The sequence below is a fragment of the Octodon degus genome, unplaced genomic scaffold (assembly GCF_000260255.1).
Source record: "Octodon degus isolate 3935 unplaced genomic scaffold, OctDeg1.0 scaffold00091, whole genome shotgun sequence".
In the NCBI taxonomy this organism is placed as follows: domain Eukaryota; kingdom Metazoa; phylum Chordata; class Mammalia; order Rodentia; family Octodontidae; genus Octodon; species Octodon degus.
Window position 1 is genome coordinate 2,295,604 of NW_004524667.1, and position 13,950 is coordinate 2,309,553.

At 37.5% G+C, this 13,950-nt stretch overlaps 1 protein-coding gene across 2 annotated transcripts in view; it reads right to left on the reverse strand.

The window, feature by feature from the left end:
• Mybl1 (MYB proto-oncogene like 1) overlaps positions 1 to 13,274 on the reverse strand; it is a 36,169-nt gene extending 22,895 nt beyond the window's left edge. For both annotated transcript variants that reach the window (XM_023722419.1, XM_004637527.3), the window contains exons 1-4: positions 12,851 to 13,274; positions 1,524 to 1,629; positions 1,141 to 1,212; positions 699 to 791 (exon numbers count right to left, since the gene is read on the reverse strand). In XM_023722419.1, coding sequence (XP_023578187.1) covers positions 699 to 791; positions 1,141 to 1,212; positions 1,524 to 1,629; positions 12,851 to 12,870 — 291 coding nt within the window. In that variant the 5' untranslated portion in view covers positions 12,871 to 13,274. The remainder of the gene's footprint in view (positions 1 to 698; positions 792 to 1,140; positions 1,213 to 1,523; positions 1,630 to 12,850) is intronic.
• Positions 13,275 to 13,950: the final 676 nt, after the last annotated feature.

Here is a 13,950-nt window from a genome sequence, read left to right on the forward strand (position 1 = left end):
TTATCAGATACAAAAGTTACATTTCTTGTTATAAAGGTCTTGCTCTTTCTTGGTCTTAACCATCCAGCAGAAAAGTATGAAAATGAAGTATAAAAAGTAAAGCCATAGTAAGATGATGAGCTGTAAAATGCTCAAGTCAACAACTTCGGACATTGACAGTCATATGGAAAACCCACTACTATAATGGACTATTGGACTATATTGGGATATTTTGCTGAATTCATGCACCTACAGTATTTAAATGACAATAGAATGCCCTTCTCTGACAAAACTAACCAAAAAAGGGGGATACAAATGAATGACCATTTTGTATCTGTATACTCAAAATATTTAGGATAGATATACAGCTCCATTCTCTTAATTCAATGAATAGAGAGGTTTGTTCTAATAGTGTTTGAGACAGGATATCAGGTCTGCATCTTGTACCATGAATAACCACTAAGACAACAATATACAATGTATTAATTATTGAAAATGTGCTAGTTATCGGTTGTGAAACTGTCTCATTGCTATTTGTTTCTCAATAAAAATATTTTTTAAAAAAGATCAACATTCAATCATGTACATAGCTTCAAGAGAACAAAGCCAGGAGGTTTAAGAACAAAATCAAGTGATTGAAATTTGAGTTAAAACAAGATATTAGTAAGAAAAATGCTACTACACCCGCACAGTGACCACAAATACTATGAACATGTTACCCTTTGATCCTCTTCTTTAGTCCAAGGACCCTTTATCAATTCTGGATTTAAAACTTTCTGCCATCGATGTTGGCACTGAAAATCAGAACGATTCTGAAAGAATTGGAAAATGTTATATAAACATATATTATTTCTAATTTTCACAATAATACTATAGAAACAAATATTATCATATACATATTATAAGGAAGTTAAAGACAAAGAGATTAAGTAATTTTTCTAAGCTAGGAGAGCTGTTAACTCCAAAATTTATCCTCTTCTTATTTGGTCTCTATTTTGAGGTTATGTTGAGACCAGTAAAAAGAACATGTTCAGTAACAGTTTCTGAATCCAGTCAGTTAATATCAAAATTCAAATGAGTATAGTTTGCTCATTCACAGCATGTTAAGAAACAAGAATATATGAATATTATGCTAGAAATACAATTTAACATTTTACTCACTTGAAGATGACTAGCAATTAGAGTCCAATCATCAGTTCCATGTTGTTCCACCAACTTCTTTAACTTATCATCCTATTAAAACAAGTATAAAAATTAAAAAGCTTTCCATCATTTTTTTCCTCTACCCCTGAATATAGATAATGTTCTAGTTCTGTTAAGTCATATCCCCATGGTCATTTTTGAAACTAACACCACTATTACACAAATGTCTTCATTTACTATACTGTTCTGTCAGTCACAGTAACAAAGTTATTTACACTCTGATCAAAGAAAAAGAATGTACAACTTTTCCACACATTTTGTTTTTAATTACCTTTCATAACTATATCAGTTTAAATTGACAAATACAAGCATGAAATTATTAAACCTCGCCAGATCACTACCTCATCTCTTGTCCATTTCACTCTGTTCCAGAGTTTTTTCAATCCTTTTTGTTGTGGTACTTCATAATCATGATCAGCATACTGAAGGTCCTCATCCTCATCCTCACTACAAAAAATAACAACTTGTCAATTCATAACTTCATTCATATTAATGAATTAAATTTGTGTGTGACAAGTATGACTGAAGTCACCCAGACTGAACATTTTACACACACATATATATATGCATGTATATATGTTTATGTATATATGATATATACATAACGTATGCTATATATACCTGATATTTAGAATATCAGAACTACATCACTGCCAGCTATAGTGGCACATGCCTATAATCCCAGTACTCAGGAGGCTGAGGCAGGAGGATTGTCATGAGGTTGAGGCCAGGCTGAACTACACAGCAAGACCCTATATAAAAAAGAGAGAGAGAGAGAGAGAGAGAGAGAGAGAGAGAGAGAGAGAGAGAGAGAGAGAGAGAGAGAGAGAGAGAGAGAGAGAGAAAGAAGAAATGAACAAAAGAAAGAAAAGGCTGGGAAGACAGCTTGGTGGCATAAGCACCTGCCTGGCAAGCGCAACGTCCTGAGTTTGATCCCCAATACCGCATGCTGTGCTGAACCCAAAGCCAAAACCAGGCATGGTGGCACTCATCTGTAATCTCAGTGCTGGAAAGGCTGAGACAGGAGGATCACTACAAGTCCGAACTGCATAGTGAGACTCTACCAAAATATAAAAATAAAATAAAATGAGGCCACATGTGACATTAATGGCCAAATCAGAACCCTGTAAGTCCTTCCAGAGAGTCTGAGATTTATTCATTTGACCTTTACTTTAAAAGCTCAAGTACTTTAATTAAAGGTGCAAAAGACAAATATCCTGTGCTTTTAAGAAAAATAGACAGCAACAGTGTGGTGAAATAGAAGAAAAGCCAATTAATAATCTTTATAATAACTCAATCAAGAAATTACTAAGGCCCACCAAAAAAGAGGTAAAAAACAAACCACAACCTATTAATCCTTTGAGGGTATCAACAAAAAAAGCATTAAAAATAACCCTTTTAGAAATAACGGTAACATTAAAAACCAAGGCAGAGTACATGACAAAACACTATAATCAAACATTTGAATAAAAGCAAAAATAGACTTCACTCTTGGATAAGAAAACAATATTTGATATATTGGATTAAATAATATGTATTAAAATTAACTATAGTAGGGCCAGGGATACAATTCAACAGCCCAAGCGCTTCCCTGGCAAGTGCAAGGGACTGAGTTCAATCCCCAGTTCCGCCCAAAAAAAAAAAAGTACCAAAAAAAAAAAAAAAAAAAAATTAACACTTTAGTAATTCCTTTATTACAATGTGGCTGCTACAGAACTACATGATGTGGCTTGCATTTTACATTTTTTTTTAACAGTTCTGCTCTGGACATTTCTACCTGGGTATCTCTCAAGTACCTTGAAAACATCTAGTCCAAAACTGCATTCTTCCTGTCTTTCTCCCTTCCAGAGTTCTGCCCGCCCTGCATCCATTGTGCCCTTAGTGACAGGGTTACTTAATATTCCCAAAGCGAGAAGTGTTGGCGTCACCTTTGATTCATACCCATCAGTTGCAAAATTCTTTTTTCTCTTTTTAAATATTTCTTAGTTTCATACATTTCTTTCCTTTACTCTTAGTACCTTGCTTGGTCCATTCTTTTATGGCCTCTCAATTTTTATCATGTGGTAGTTACTCCTTTCAACTCAGAGATATTAAAAAGAATTATTTCCTGCTTTCTTATAGTACTATGATGGTTTCATTTTAAAAATACAAATATTTATTTCATCTGAATTAATTCTATTTTAAAGTAGGACTTCTGGTTTTTAAGAATACCTATCTAATATCATATACCATTTATTGAAAGAAAAGGGTATCCTGATACCACTGACTTGCAATGTTACAATTCACTAAATCTCATGGGTTTTTCCTGAATGTTTTATTCTGTTTGATTTGTCTGTATGTCTGTTCAAATGCCAGTACTAGTCTGCTTTATTTCTTAACAGTATATTTTGATAATAGGTAATTCTCCTACTATTATTTTTAGATCTTTTCTAGCTGTTACTCTGGATATTGCTTTTAGATTCTTTTATGAATGATAGAATCAACTTACCCAATTCTTTCTCAAAATCTGTTGGTGTTCTCGTTCATTTAGTGTGAATTAATGAACATCTCTAGAATATTGTTTTCTTGTTGGGTTTTTTGTGGGTTTTTTGTACTGGGAATTGAACTCAGGACCCTGTGCTTGCCAGGCAGATGCTGGTGCTGCTGAGCTATATTCCCAGCCCTACTAAAGTTAGTGTTAATACATATTATTTAACTCAATATAAAAATATAATTTCAAAATGTAAATATAGAAATTATAAAGTATTTTACATTCTTTTTGCTTAGCAAAGTCTTCAAAATCCACTATGTATTTTTGTAGTCACAGTACATCACAATTCAGACTATCCCCATTTCGAGTGCTTCAGCCCTCTTGGGCAGAACACGTCTAGAAGGCAATTGGGTATGTGGATCTCTAGACATACGTTTAGAGCAGGCCCACAGTTTTGGCAATGGCCAGCATACTCATACGAAGAATAGTTGTGATCAGAAGACCCAAGGAAAATAAACATAGTGAAGGAGTAAAAGTCAAAACATAAGCTTTTATGGTGTGAAAAAAAAGAAGACAATTTTAAAGAAAGATGCCCAAGAAAAGACAGGCCTCCGGGATAAACTGAATTTGAGGATTCTAGCAGCCAGAGAAATGGGCACTTGAAAATAACATGAACTAACGTTTACTTAAAACTTTCTAAGTATCGTATACTGTAGTAAGAAATTTCTCTCTAAAAACTTTACAACAACCCAAAGAGAGAATAAAATTATTATTGCTACTTCACTGAGTAAAAACTTTGATTTAGAAAAGCATAACTCTTTTCCTTTGTTTTGGTACTGGGGATCAAACATAAAGGTGCCCTACAATTAAGCTACATTCCCAGGCTCACCCCCTTGCCTCTCTTCCTCTTATTTTGAGACCTGGTCTTGCTAAATTGCCCAGATGTGAATTGAACTTGTGATCCTTCTGCCTCAGCCTCCCAAAGTGCTGAGATTACAAGTAGATTCATTATTATTATTATTATTATTATTATTATTATATTTATTTGGTGCAGGGTCTCACTACGCAGCTCAGACTTGTAGTAATCCTCCTGCTTTCAGACTCCCCAGTGCTGACTCTGGCCAGCTCAGCCTGCTCTAGGGGTGGAGCTGGCATGGCATGTGGTGCAGGAATCAAAGCGCAGTCCCTGTGCTAGCCTAAGCTTGCCTTAGCAGCAGACGCTTTAGTCTGCTGAGCAATCTCACCGGCCCCTACAAGTAGCTTCCTGACCACAGCCCCACCAAATTTACCACTGTTGACCTCTCAAGTCCATTTTTTAATCGCATCATATCAGGAAAATAAGAGAAGAGTACTAGGAAGCTGGAAAATGCTAAAGACAAACCTCAACTACATTTTGAAACCAGAACCCTCTAGTTTTGACTTAACTGCTTAATAATCTTGAACCTATTAACCTCTCAGTGCTTTAGTTCACTTATTTGTAAAAATGAACGTAATGCCATCTACCTTACAGCACTGGTTCTAAGGATAAAATACAGTTAGAAAACCTATATTATGTCTCACATAACACTAACAGAAATGTAGTTCAATATTAATGTGCATAATCTGATCGCCCAACAGAACTCAAAATCACCTTGCCCTTTTAGATTTAACTTTCCTAAAAATCCAGTTTGATTTCAAACAGCAAAGAGTGAAAATGTGTCTATCCTTAGTGAAATTAAGAACATGTAAATGGTTCCTAATATTTATTATATTAACCCAATCTTTCAAAATTGAAAAATGAAGTCCTAGCTTTAATATATATTGTCTACAGATTTTCTGCAGGAACTTCTAATAGACCGGCTTATCAATGTCATAGAATGAAAATTCTTCATACTTAAACGGGTAAAACAAGATCCTCTGTCTCTTACATTAATCTACTTCCATAGCTGAATGGACTTTCATTTTCCAGTGGTCTCTTCCTAAAGTCAAGGCCTATTTATAACAAGAATCAGCCAGTCCAAATTATATGTGCTGGAAGATGAAAGATGATCATAAATCAAAGAAATGTGTTATTCTTAGAGTCTGGTGAAGCAAGGAAATGGATTCACACTTGATGTCTGTGAGATGAGTAGAAATGATGCAATGGAAAATTAATTAAAATCCAGACAACTTTGTGCTTCTCCAAAACTATAATGTGATCAATTTGGATTGTGTTAAGCCACAAATGTATAGAAAATATTATAACAGCATGTAGGAGCCTTTACAATGTTTAGCTTCAAAAAATAATCCGATGACCATATAAATTTTAAAATGACTTAAAATATTAGTTCATTGAACAATGAAACTTTGCTAGCAGAACACAAACAAATGCTTTATATATGATAGCAGATAAAGATGTAGGTGAGGTAGTGAGCATATTCTATATCAAACTCATTAGCTATTGTTAATACATCCCTTAATTCTTTGCAATTGTAACTGGTACACTGGAGCTGAACAGTATAACCCTAAGTGTCCTCAAATCATTGGGGCCTAATTAATTAGCTTTTTAAATATAGAGCAAACTTAACTAGAGATTTTCTTTGTTTGAAGTATTAAATTAATTGCTATGTAGTTATTCTACAGCTTATCCTTTTTTAATATTTTGTACATTCTGAATGTAAAACACTTTATGGCTGTACCTTTGCAAACACTTTACCCTGTTCTATAAATTCTCTCTCTCAGAAGCCTGTGGATTCCTTTGCTGTGTGGAAGTTCCATGATGTATGATGTGATCCTATTTCATTTTTTTTATTTCACTGCTTGTGATTTTGGAGTCTTATCACAAAATAATTACAAATATCAATAAATTGAATTAATCCTTCAAAAAAAAAAAACAAATTATATGTGCTTTTTCATTAAACTATACCAAACCAAAACCACAGGTTTAATTAAATACCTGTTTTGACAACCATCTTCAGCTACCAGAAATATAATCCATTCAGTCAAGAGTAAATGGCTAAATTGGTACTGCTTCATAGTGCAATAATTTTGTAAATTTGAGTTACTAAATCAAATAAAGTATAAACTTTCCCAACCAAACAGTAAGCCTGAAGAGTGCAGACCATGCCTATCATATTATCTCACAGAACCAAGCACTCAAATGTTTGTAAAATTCATAGATTTTCCTTATCTACCCCCTCAATTGATCTATCCTCCAAGATCACTTCATCTCCTTCCAACCTACCTGGCTTCCACCTTTCTCCAGACAACTGTGATCTCAGTAGGTACAACAAAGATCTGATTTTTTTCAAACAAATGAAAATAGCTCTAGGAGGATGTGGAAGACATTTCCATCTGTTAAAAAGTATTTTCAGAATCCAAATGCACCTCCAAGTGGTAGAATTCTAAAAAGCAAAACTCAATTCACTGAAATATTTTCAGAATTTAGTACAGAAAGTGTTCAGTGAATGCCTACAGTACTGCCTAACCTTTCCTAGAAGTGTTCCCAGCAACAAAACTATTCCTTTCCTGACTCCAAATAACTCTCAGGCATGCTTTTCACAAGTTTTCCTCTTCTTCACTCCCTTCAGATCTCAACAGCTTCACGAGCCAAAATAATTTTTAACTTGAGAACCTGCCCATATAAATCTTGAATATTTACAAAAATATAAACATAACTAACCTGTATAAAATCCACCTTAAGATTCTTATGAAAATATTTTGAAGATATGAGTCCTCATTCAAAAAGACTAGTTACCCAAGAGTAATTTTCTAAAAACTTATTCCTTTTAAGTTTAAAACTCTAGACACACCCCCACACACACCTCCACCCCCACACCCGCCTTTTTTTTGTGGTACTGGGGATCAAAGTCAGGAATTTGCACTTGCCAGGTAGGATCTTAAGCCGCTGAATTATCTTCCTGGCCCTAGCCCCTTATTTTCTACTTCTACATGAGGTTTTATTCCCTGTCTTTCATTCAGCATGGGCATCAGTTATCTCTATCACTGGGACTTTCTTAGCACCTAACTAATCTACTTAGTTTGTGCAACTAGTTATTTCCCCCCTCCTGCCCACCACCACCAGAACCAGATTTTGAACCTAGGGATTTGGGCATGACAGGCAAGTGCTCATTTTTTTTAGCTATACCTTTATCCCCAAGTTATTTATATATATATAACTGGAAGAATCATATAACTTTCTAATGAGAATAACAGAAAAAGAACCTAGAAATGTATTAATATTACTAGCTATAACAGGAAAATAACCTAAGAATACCTCTAATATACCAAGAAGAAATAAATCTCCACAAGTAATCTCACCAATATTCCACTTTGTTATTTAACAATGAAACAGTCCCTCCACCCAATAACAGATCTGCTCTATTTTTCTACTTTTTAGACCATTTTTTGGGGCACTTCCATACTGTAGATAACAGTGCTGTAACATGTAACAATTCAGTAAAGCCTATTTTCCTATCATATATTTAATCACACCATTTGTAGTTTACTGTGATTACTCTGGAAGAGGCAAAAGAAGGTGAAATTGTCTCTTTATTCACAAAGCAAAAATTGGGGCTGGGGAAGATAGCTCAGTAGAATAAGCGCTTGCCTGGCAAGCGCAAGAGCCTGAGTTCAATCCCCAGTTCCACCAAAAACACAAAACAAAAATAGAAGAATTTGATCTTTGACTTTCCTGTCCAAGTTCTGGTTTTGAAAATTATACTAGGGGCTGGGGAGATGGCTCAGTAGAATAAGTGCTTCCCTGCAAGCGCAAGGGTCTGAGTTCAATCCCCGGTTCCGCAAAAAAAAAAAAATTAAAAAAAAAAGAAAAAAAATTATTCTGTCAGTTTTCCAAGTCAAACAACATATTTATTCTGTAAATGTCTACTATATAACTAAACTATTATAGTCAGTTGGAAAGTTTTGTAAATTATGAATGAACAAGGTGATCAGGTTATTATGAAACAGCAAGAGGAAGCACAGTAAGTTCTACAACCCATAGGCTAGGAAAATAGCTCAAAATAATTTACACCAGGGTATAAACTAACAAGATGTGACAGGCAAGACTACATGTGGAAAAAATTCAAAAACTACCCATACTTGATATTAAAACAAAGCATTTGGGAAAAGCTCAGTTTTAAAGGGTAACAGTTCTATCACCTAAAAACAGTAAGACTGGATAACTAAAAAAAGAATTTGAAAATATTTTGAAATTTATTTTTATTGCAAAAGCAACCAGTGGTTTGAAACCAGAACATCAGCTCTATAGTTTGCTCCATCAAAACTGTTCCGACTTAATTACATCTTTAATCACAAACCACAACTTTGAAATTTATATCATAATCAAAACTATACCTTTACTATATTTTTTTGAGATCAGGGTAAGTGGATTTAAGTTTTTTTAAGGGCAACTGCACCACTGCGTGTAAATTTATCAGGTTGATTCAATAAAGTGAAATCAGGCCACCCAGTGGTTAACATGATGTACTACATACATGAATTTTTTTTCCAAATCTAGACTGTGTAAATTAGTGTAATTCAGTCAAATACATTCAATTTCACATACTTTTTGGCCATTATTGATAGCAATACCCAAACACTGAAGAGAGTACTCCCCAGCTATGCATGAAAAAAACAAAGTGAGAACGTTTCTTTTGGTTTCTTTAGAGTGTGTATATTTTTAAATGAGGAAAAGATTAGAAAAGTCCCTCAAAAAAGGATATACAGTAAAGCTAGAAGACACAACATGAAAGTCATAACATACACAAAATTCAAACCTCTATACTGAACATAAAATAATGAAAAATTCAAACATCTATATTAACTCATAAAGTTTGAGCAGTTTATCTGCTTTCCCAAAATATTGCTAGCTAACAGTTAAACTCTTTTTCTCATATTTCAGTATACTTTCACTTCTCTCCATTTTGCCAGAAATAACTGAGTAAAAGTATTATACATACACACTGCCTCTCATACACATCACTCAAAATTCTCTTTTTTACTTTCTTTTACTTTTCTAAAGTAAAAGCTGATTTTTTTTTTTTCACTTTAGTGTTTGGTTATGTGCAAATACCTCAATCTTCTTACTGATAACAGTCTGTACAGTTTGTAAGCAATTTTTTTTAAATTTATGTTTAAGAGCAGAACTAGAATTTAAACATAAATTTTTTTAAATTTATGTTTAAGGGCAAATCATCTTTACAAACTAAGATGATTTATACAAGAATATGACTTAAACAAATACATGTAAATAAGAGAATGACAATTTTAGTATTGCCTGTAACTGTCATTAAAACCCTGAATGTGATCTACATCTCTTTTATGTCCCAATACTAAATAAACCCTTTCCTTTATGTACATTTCAATGACATTCTTTTTTTTTAAGTAACGGGGATTGAACTCAGGACCCTGTGCTTGCCAGGTAGGCGCTTATTCTACTGAGCTATCTCCTGGCCCTTAATGATAGATTCTATAGCTTCCAAATAATCAAAAGAACAAATATATTTCAGTTGTTTTACATGAGGTAACAGTTTTCTACCCTTAGGTATTTTTTTTTTTCAGATTACACAGAAAAAGTGAGTAACAGGATTTACACCTATACTCTATGCAAAACTTTTATACAGCAAAATGTAATTTTCATTCAAACTCTTAAATGGTTATAAATTGATAATTTTGAAGTATACCTTGATATGACTCAATTATTTTTCTACTATAAACTGGGCTCATATATATAGTCAAAATATAAAACTTTTCCCAGTAAATATATTATTTCTCCTTCAACACAATAATTCATTATCTAAGATATGCAAGACATATTTTCATACACAATAAATATAATTAAAGCATGCAACTCACTGAAGTATGAAGGCCCTAAGAAACACACCACTCAGAGATAACTTCTCACATCCTCTACTTGTTTATTCCCGGAGGGGAATTGTAGTTTCACTCCACCATACTTATTCTTTTTGGGTTTTTTTCTTTTTTCTTCTTTTTGTTGGTACTGGGGATCAAACTCAGGACCTTGCACTTGCCAGACAAGGACTTATTCCACTGAGCTATCTCCTCGGCCTAAAGATCTGATTCTTTTCTTTTTCCACCACAATTATTTCACTCTTCTTTACTTTTCTACCTCATTCTATAATGTTTCAATTAACTCACTACTGACAAGGAGTAAATACAATTAAAGTTTAAATATCAAGTTCAAAGTATTGTCAATAAAAGAAGATAAATGTATACAGTGATAATAGTCTACTACTGTGAAACACAGCATGTAGTGAAAAGAAAACCAACTGGGGACACCAGGGTTATGATAGCTAAACATCCTGTAACTTTAATGCTTGATGACAGAATTAGCCAAGAATCTGATTCAAATAAGGTTAACATCTAAATATGTAATGCCACAAATTATATATAAACCAAATTCTGTTGACTTGATTCACTTGCTGCTTTGCATAGTTATTTTTATTTATTTATTTATTTTTTGACTCAAAAATTCAAAGGAGGGGCCAGGGCAATAGCTCAGTAGAATAAATGCTTGCCCGGCAAGCTTAAGGGCCTGAGTTCAATCCTGGGTTTCACCAAAACCAAACAAAAACAAAATCAAAGCTTCAGCAATTGTAATTGCAGGAGGTTTTAATTTGTATCATTTCTAGAAACAGAGAGGTTAACTGGATCCTTGAGTTTTTAGACAAGCATTTATCTGGGTGATTCTGTGCCCCACTCCAAAGACATTTATCAATGTCCAGAGAAAATTTTGACAGTCATAGCTGTGAGAAGCGGGGTGCTGCTATCTTCTACTGAGCCAAGGATGCTACTAAACATCCTCCCACTTTAAAAAAAAAAAAAAAAAACAAATTTGATCCAAAACATCATTAGTGCCAAGTATGAAAATCATACTGTAGACAGAATAGGAATGAATGGGAGTGTGTGTGTGTGTACATTTGTTCCACAAGTATTTGTTCTACCCTGAAGTTGCTATAATTAGGTAACTATAACTTTTTTTTTTAATTTGATACAGTGTATCCCCACGCTGCTCCAACTCACAGTGATCCTCTTGTATCAGCCTCCCCAGCACTGGGATTACAGCGTGTGCCATCACACCTGGTTCTGGGTTGGCACAGTACATCCTGGGTTCCAGGGCCTGTACAGCATGCAGTATCAGGATTCGAACTCGGGTCCTTGAGTTTGCCAGGCAGGTTCTTGGACCACAGAGCTATCTCCCCAGCCCAAGTATAACTATTATTACTTTATGCTGATTTCTGCAGAACCATTTTACACTCAGCAGAAACTCAGAGCAAAGGATATTATAACTGTCAATTTTTAAACAAAATACACAATAAATGACTCCCTGTACCAAGGAACTACAGCTCTAGATAAGACTTTGAAGTTGATGGTCTACATAAATAAAAAACTGGAAATTCTGTCAAACACCTATGTTTAATACTGAAAATTAAAACAAACCATTGATTCGTATCACCTGAATACTCCATGTAATTTAGCAGTAACTACTGCAATGACATACATAAAAATTAAATGCATAAATTCGTCCTATTGTATTTTGCAAGAAAAATGTGTCCCACCTTTGTGCAACACTTAGATACACTCAGAGCCAAACTTGGTTGCTCAAAATGTTCAGTAAACAGAACACATTATTTTTAATATCAGTCTACTGGAGGTAACTGTGTGACAGCTTCCCACTCTTAAGAGATTAAGAATATATACACAAAGCTGAGGATAGGGTAATTACAAAATGAAAAAGGTTGTTTTTCAACTACTACTCATGATTTTCCATAGCTTTTGAAGACACGGAGAGTTGGCAGAAGGGTGCCCGCCCACATTTGTCCCGGAGTTCCTGTTTTGACTGGCACGGTTAGTTCAGAAGAGAAAAATCCCATTTTTCAAGTCATCTAGGGAGGACACAACCACTTTTGGCTGGGTAGCGTTGTCCCTAAAGGCGCAAAGACTTATCTGGCAAGAAGCAGCCAAAAGAGATTTTGGAGTCTGGTCTTTCGCGGCGGGGATAATCAACCAGAACAACCCGAGCATTTATTTATCTTCCAGGGTCTTCCCCTCGCTGGTCCCCACCTCTCCACACTTCGGGGCTGAGCTCCGGCTAGCGGGCCAAGCCGCACCGCGGCGGAAAACCTCTGCCCCGAGTGGGGCGGACCTGGGGAACCGCGGGGAAAGAGAATCGGAGCCGAGACAGGGCAGACAGGCCTGGGCCAAAGGGACGTCACCCACCTGCGCGACCTCTTCGCCATCCTTCAAGTACCGCATAGGCGCGGGCTGCGCGGGGACGCGGGGCAGCCTCCTCCAGCCCCAGGCGGGTGCGCCTTCTCCCCCACGCTCCCGCCGCTTCCCTCGATCCCGTCCCGAGGCAGCAGAGAGCGGAGTGCGGGTCCCGGCAGGGCAGCAGGGATGGACGAGCAGCGGAGCGCGACCCGCCCCCGGCCAGCGCCGCTCCTAGCCCCGGCCCGGCGGGTTCAGGGACGAGCCCGACATGCGGGGAGGCGCGCTCCAACCCTCCGCCGGCCCCTCGGCCTCCACGCTGCAGCCCCGGCACGGCCCCGCCCTGTCCCGCAGCGGGCAGCCCGCAGCACTCGCAACCTCCCGCAGGGTTTTGTCCGCACCACCGAATCTCGCGCCCAGCCTCCCTCAAGAGTCGCCGTTTGAATCTGCGCACGCGGCTCTGAACCTCATTGGCTCGGACGGCTGCACGCGGGAGGTAGCGGGGGAGAGCGGAGGGGGAGCGCGCGCGGGGGCGGGGCGGGGGGCTGGAAGCCGACCTGGCGCTCGCGGGAGAAGGCGCAGGAAGCCGCAGCGGGGCAGGACCCGGGCGGGGCTCGCGGGCCGAACGGCGCTGGACCCGGAACGCGGGAGGCCCGCGGGGGGCGGGGCGCCGGGCCGCGCGGGGCTTGCCGGGAAGGCGAGTTTCGGCGCTCGCGGAGGACGGGCGGGGAGGCGCGGGCCGGAGGGTCCCGCCGCCCCAGGCCTCCTGGGGCTCCCGGCCGGAACTCCGGACTGGACCTTTCTGCGGCCTGGCAGTGCACGCCTCGAACGTCCTCCTTGCCGCTGCTCCTCGCTCCTTGGGTGTATACTCCTTCAACGTAGAGAGACACGGTCTCTGCATTCGTAATCCACATAAAGTTCGCTTAAACTGTTTAAGCAAAACTGTCATCTGTTCCAACCCAGACGTCATAGCTACTAAAGTGGCGAAGACCCTGCAGTAATATGACTTATGTCTCTTAAGAATGAAGTTTCACCAGTGAAAAACATTTTTAGCTCGAGGCCTGCTTGCGGCGGAAAAAGAAAATAATCCTTCCGAGGCTGGTCCTCTAGAT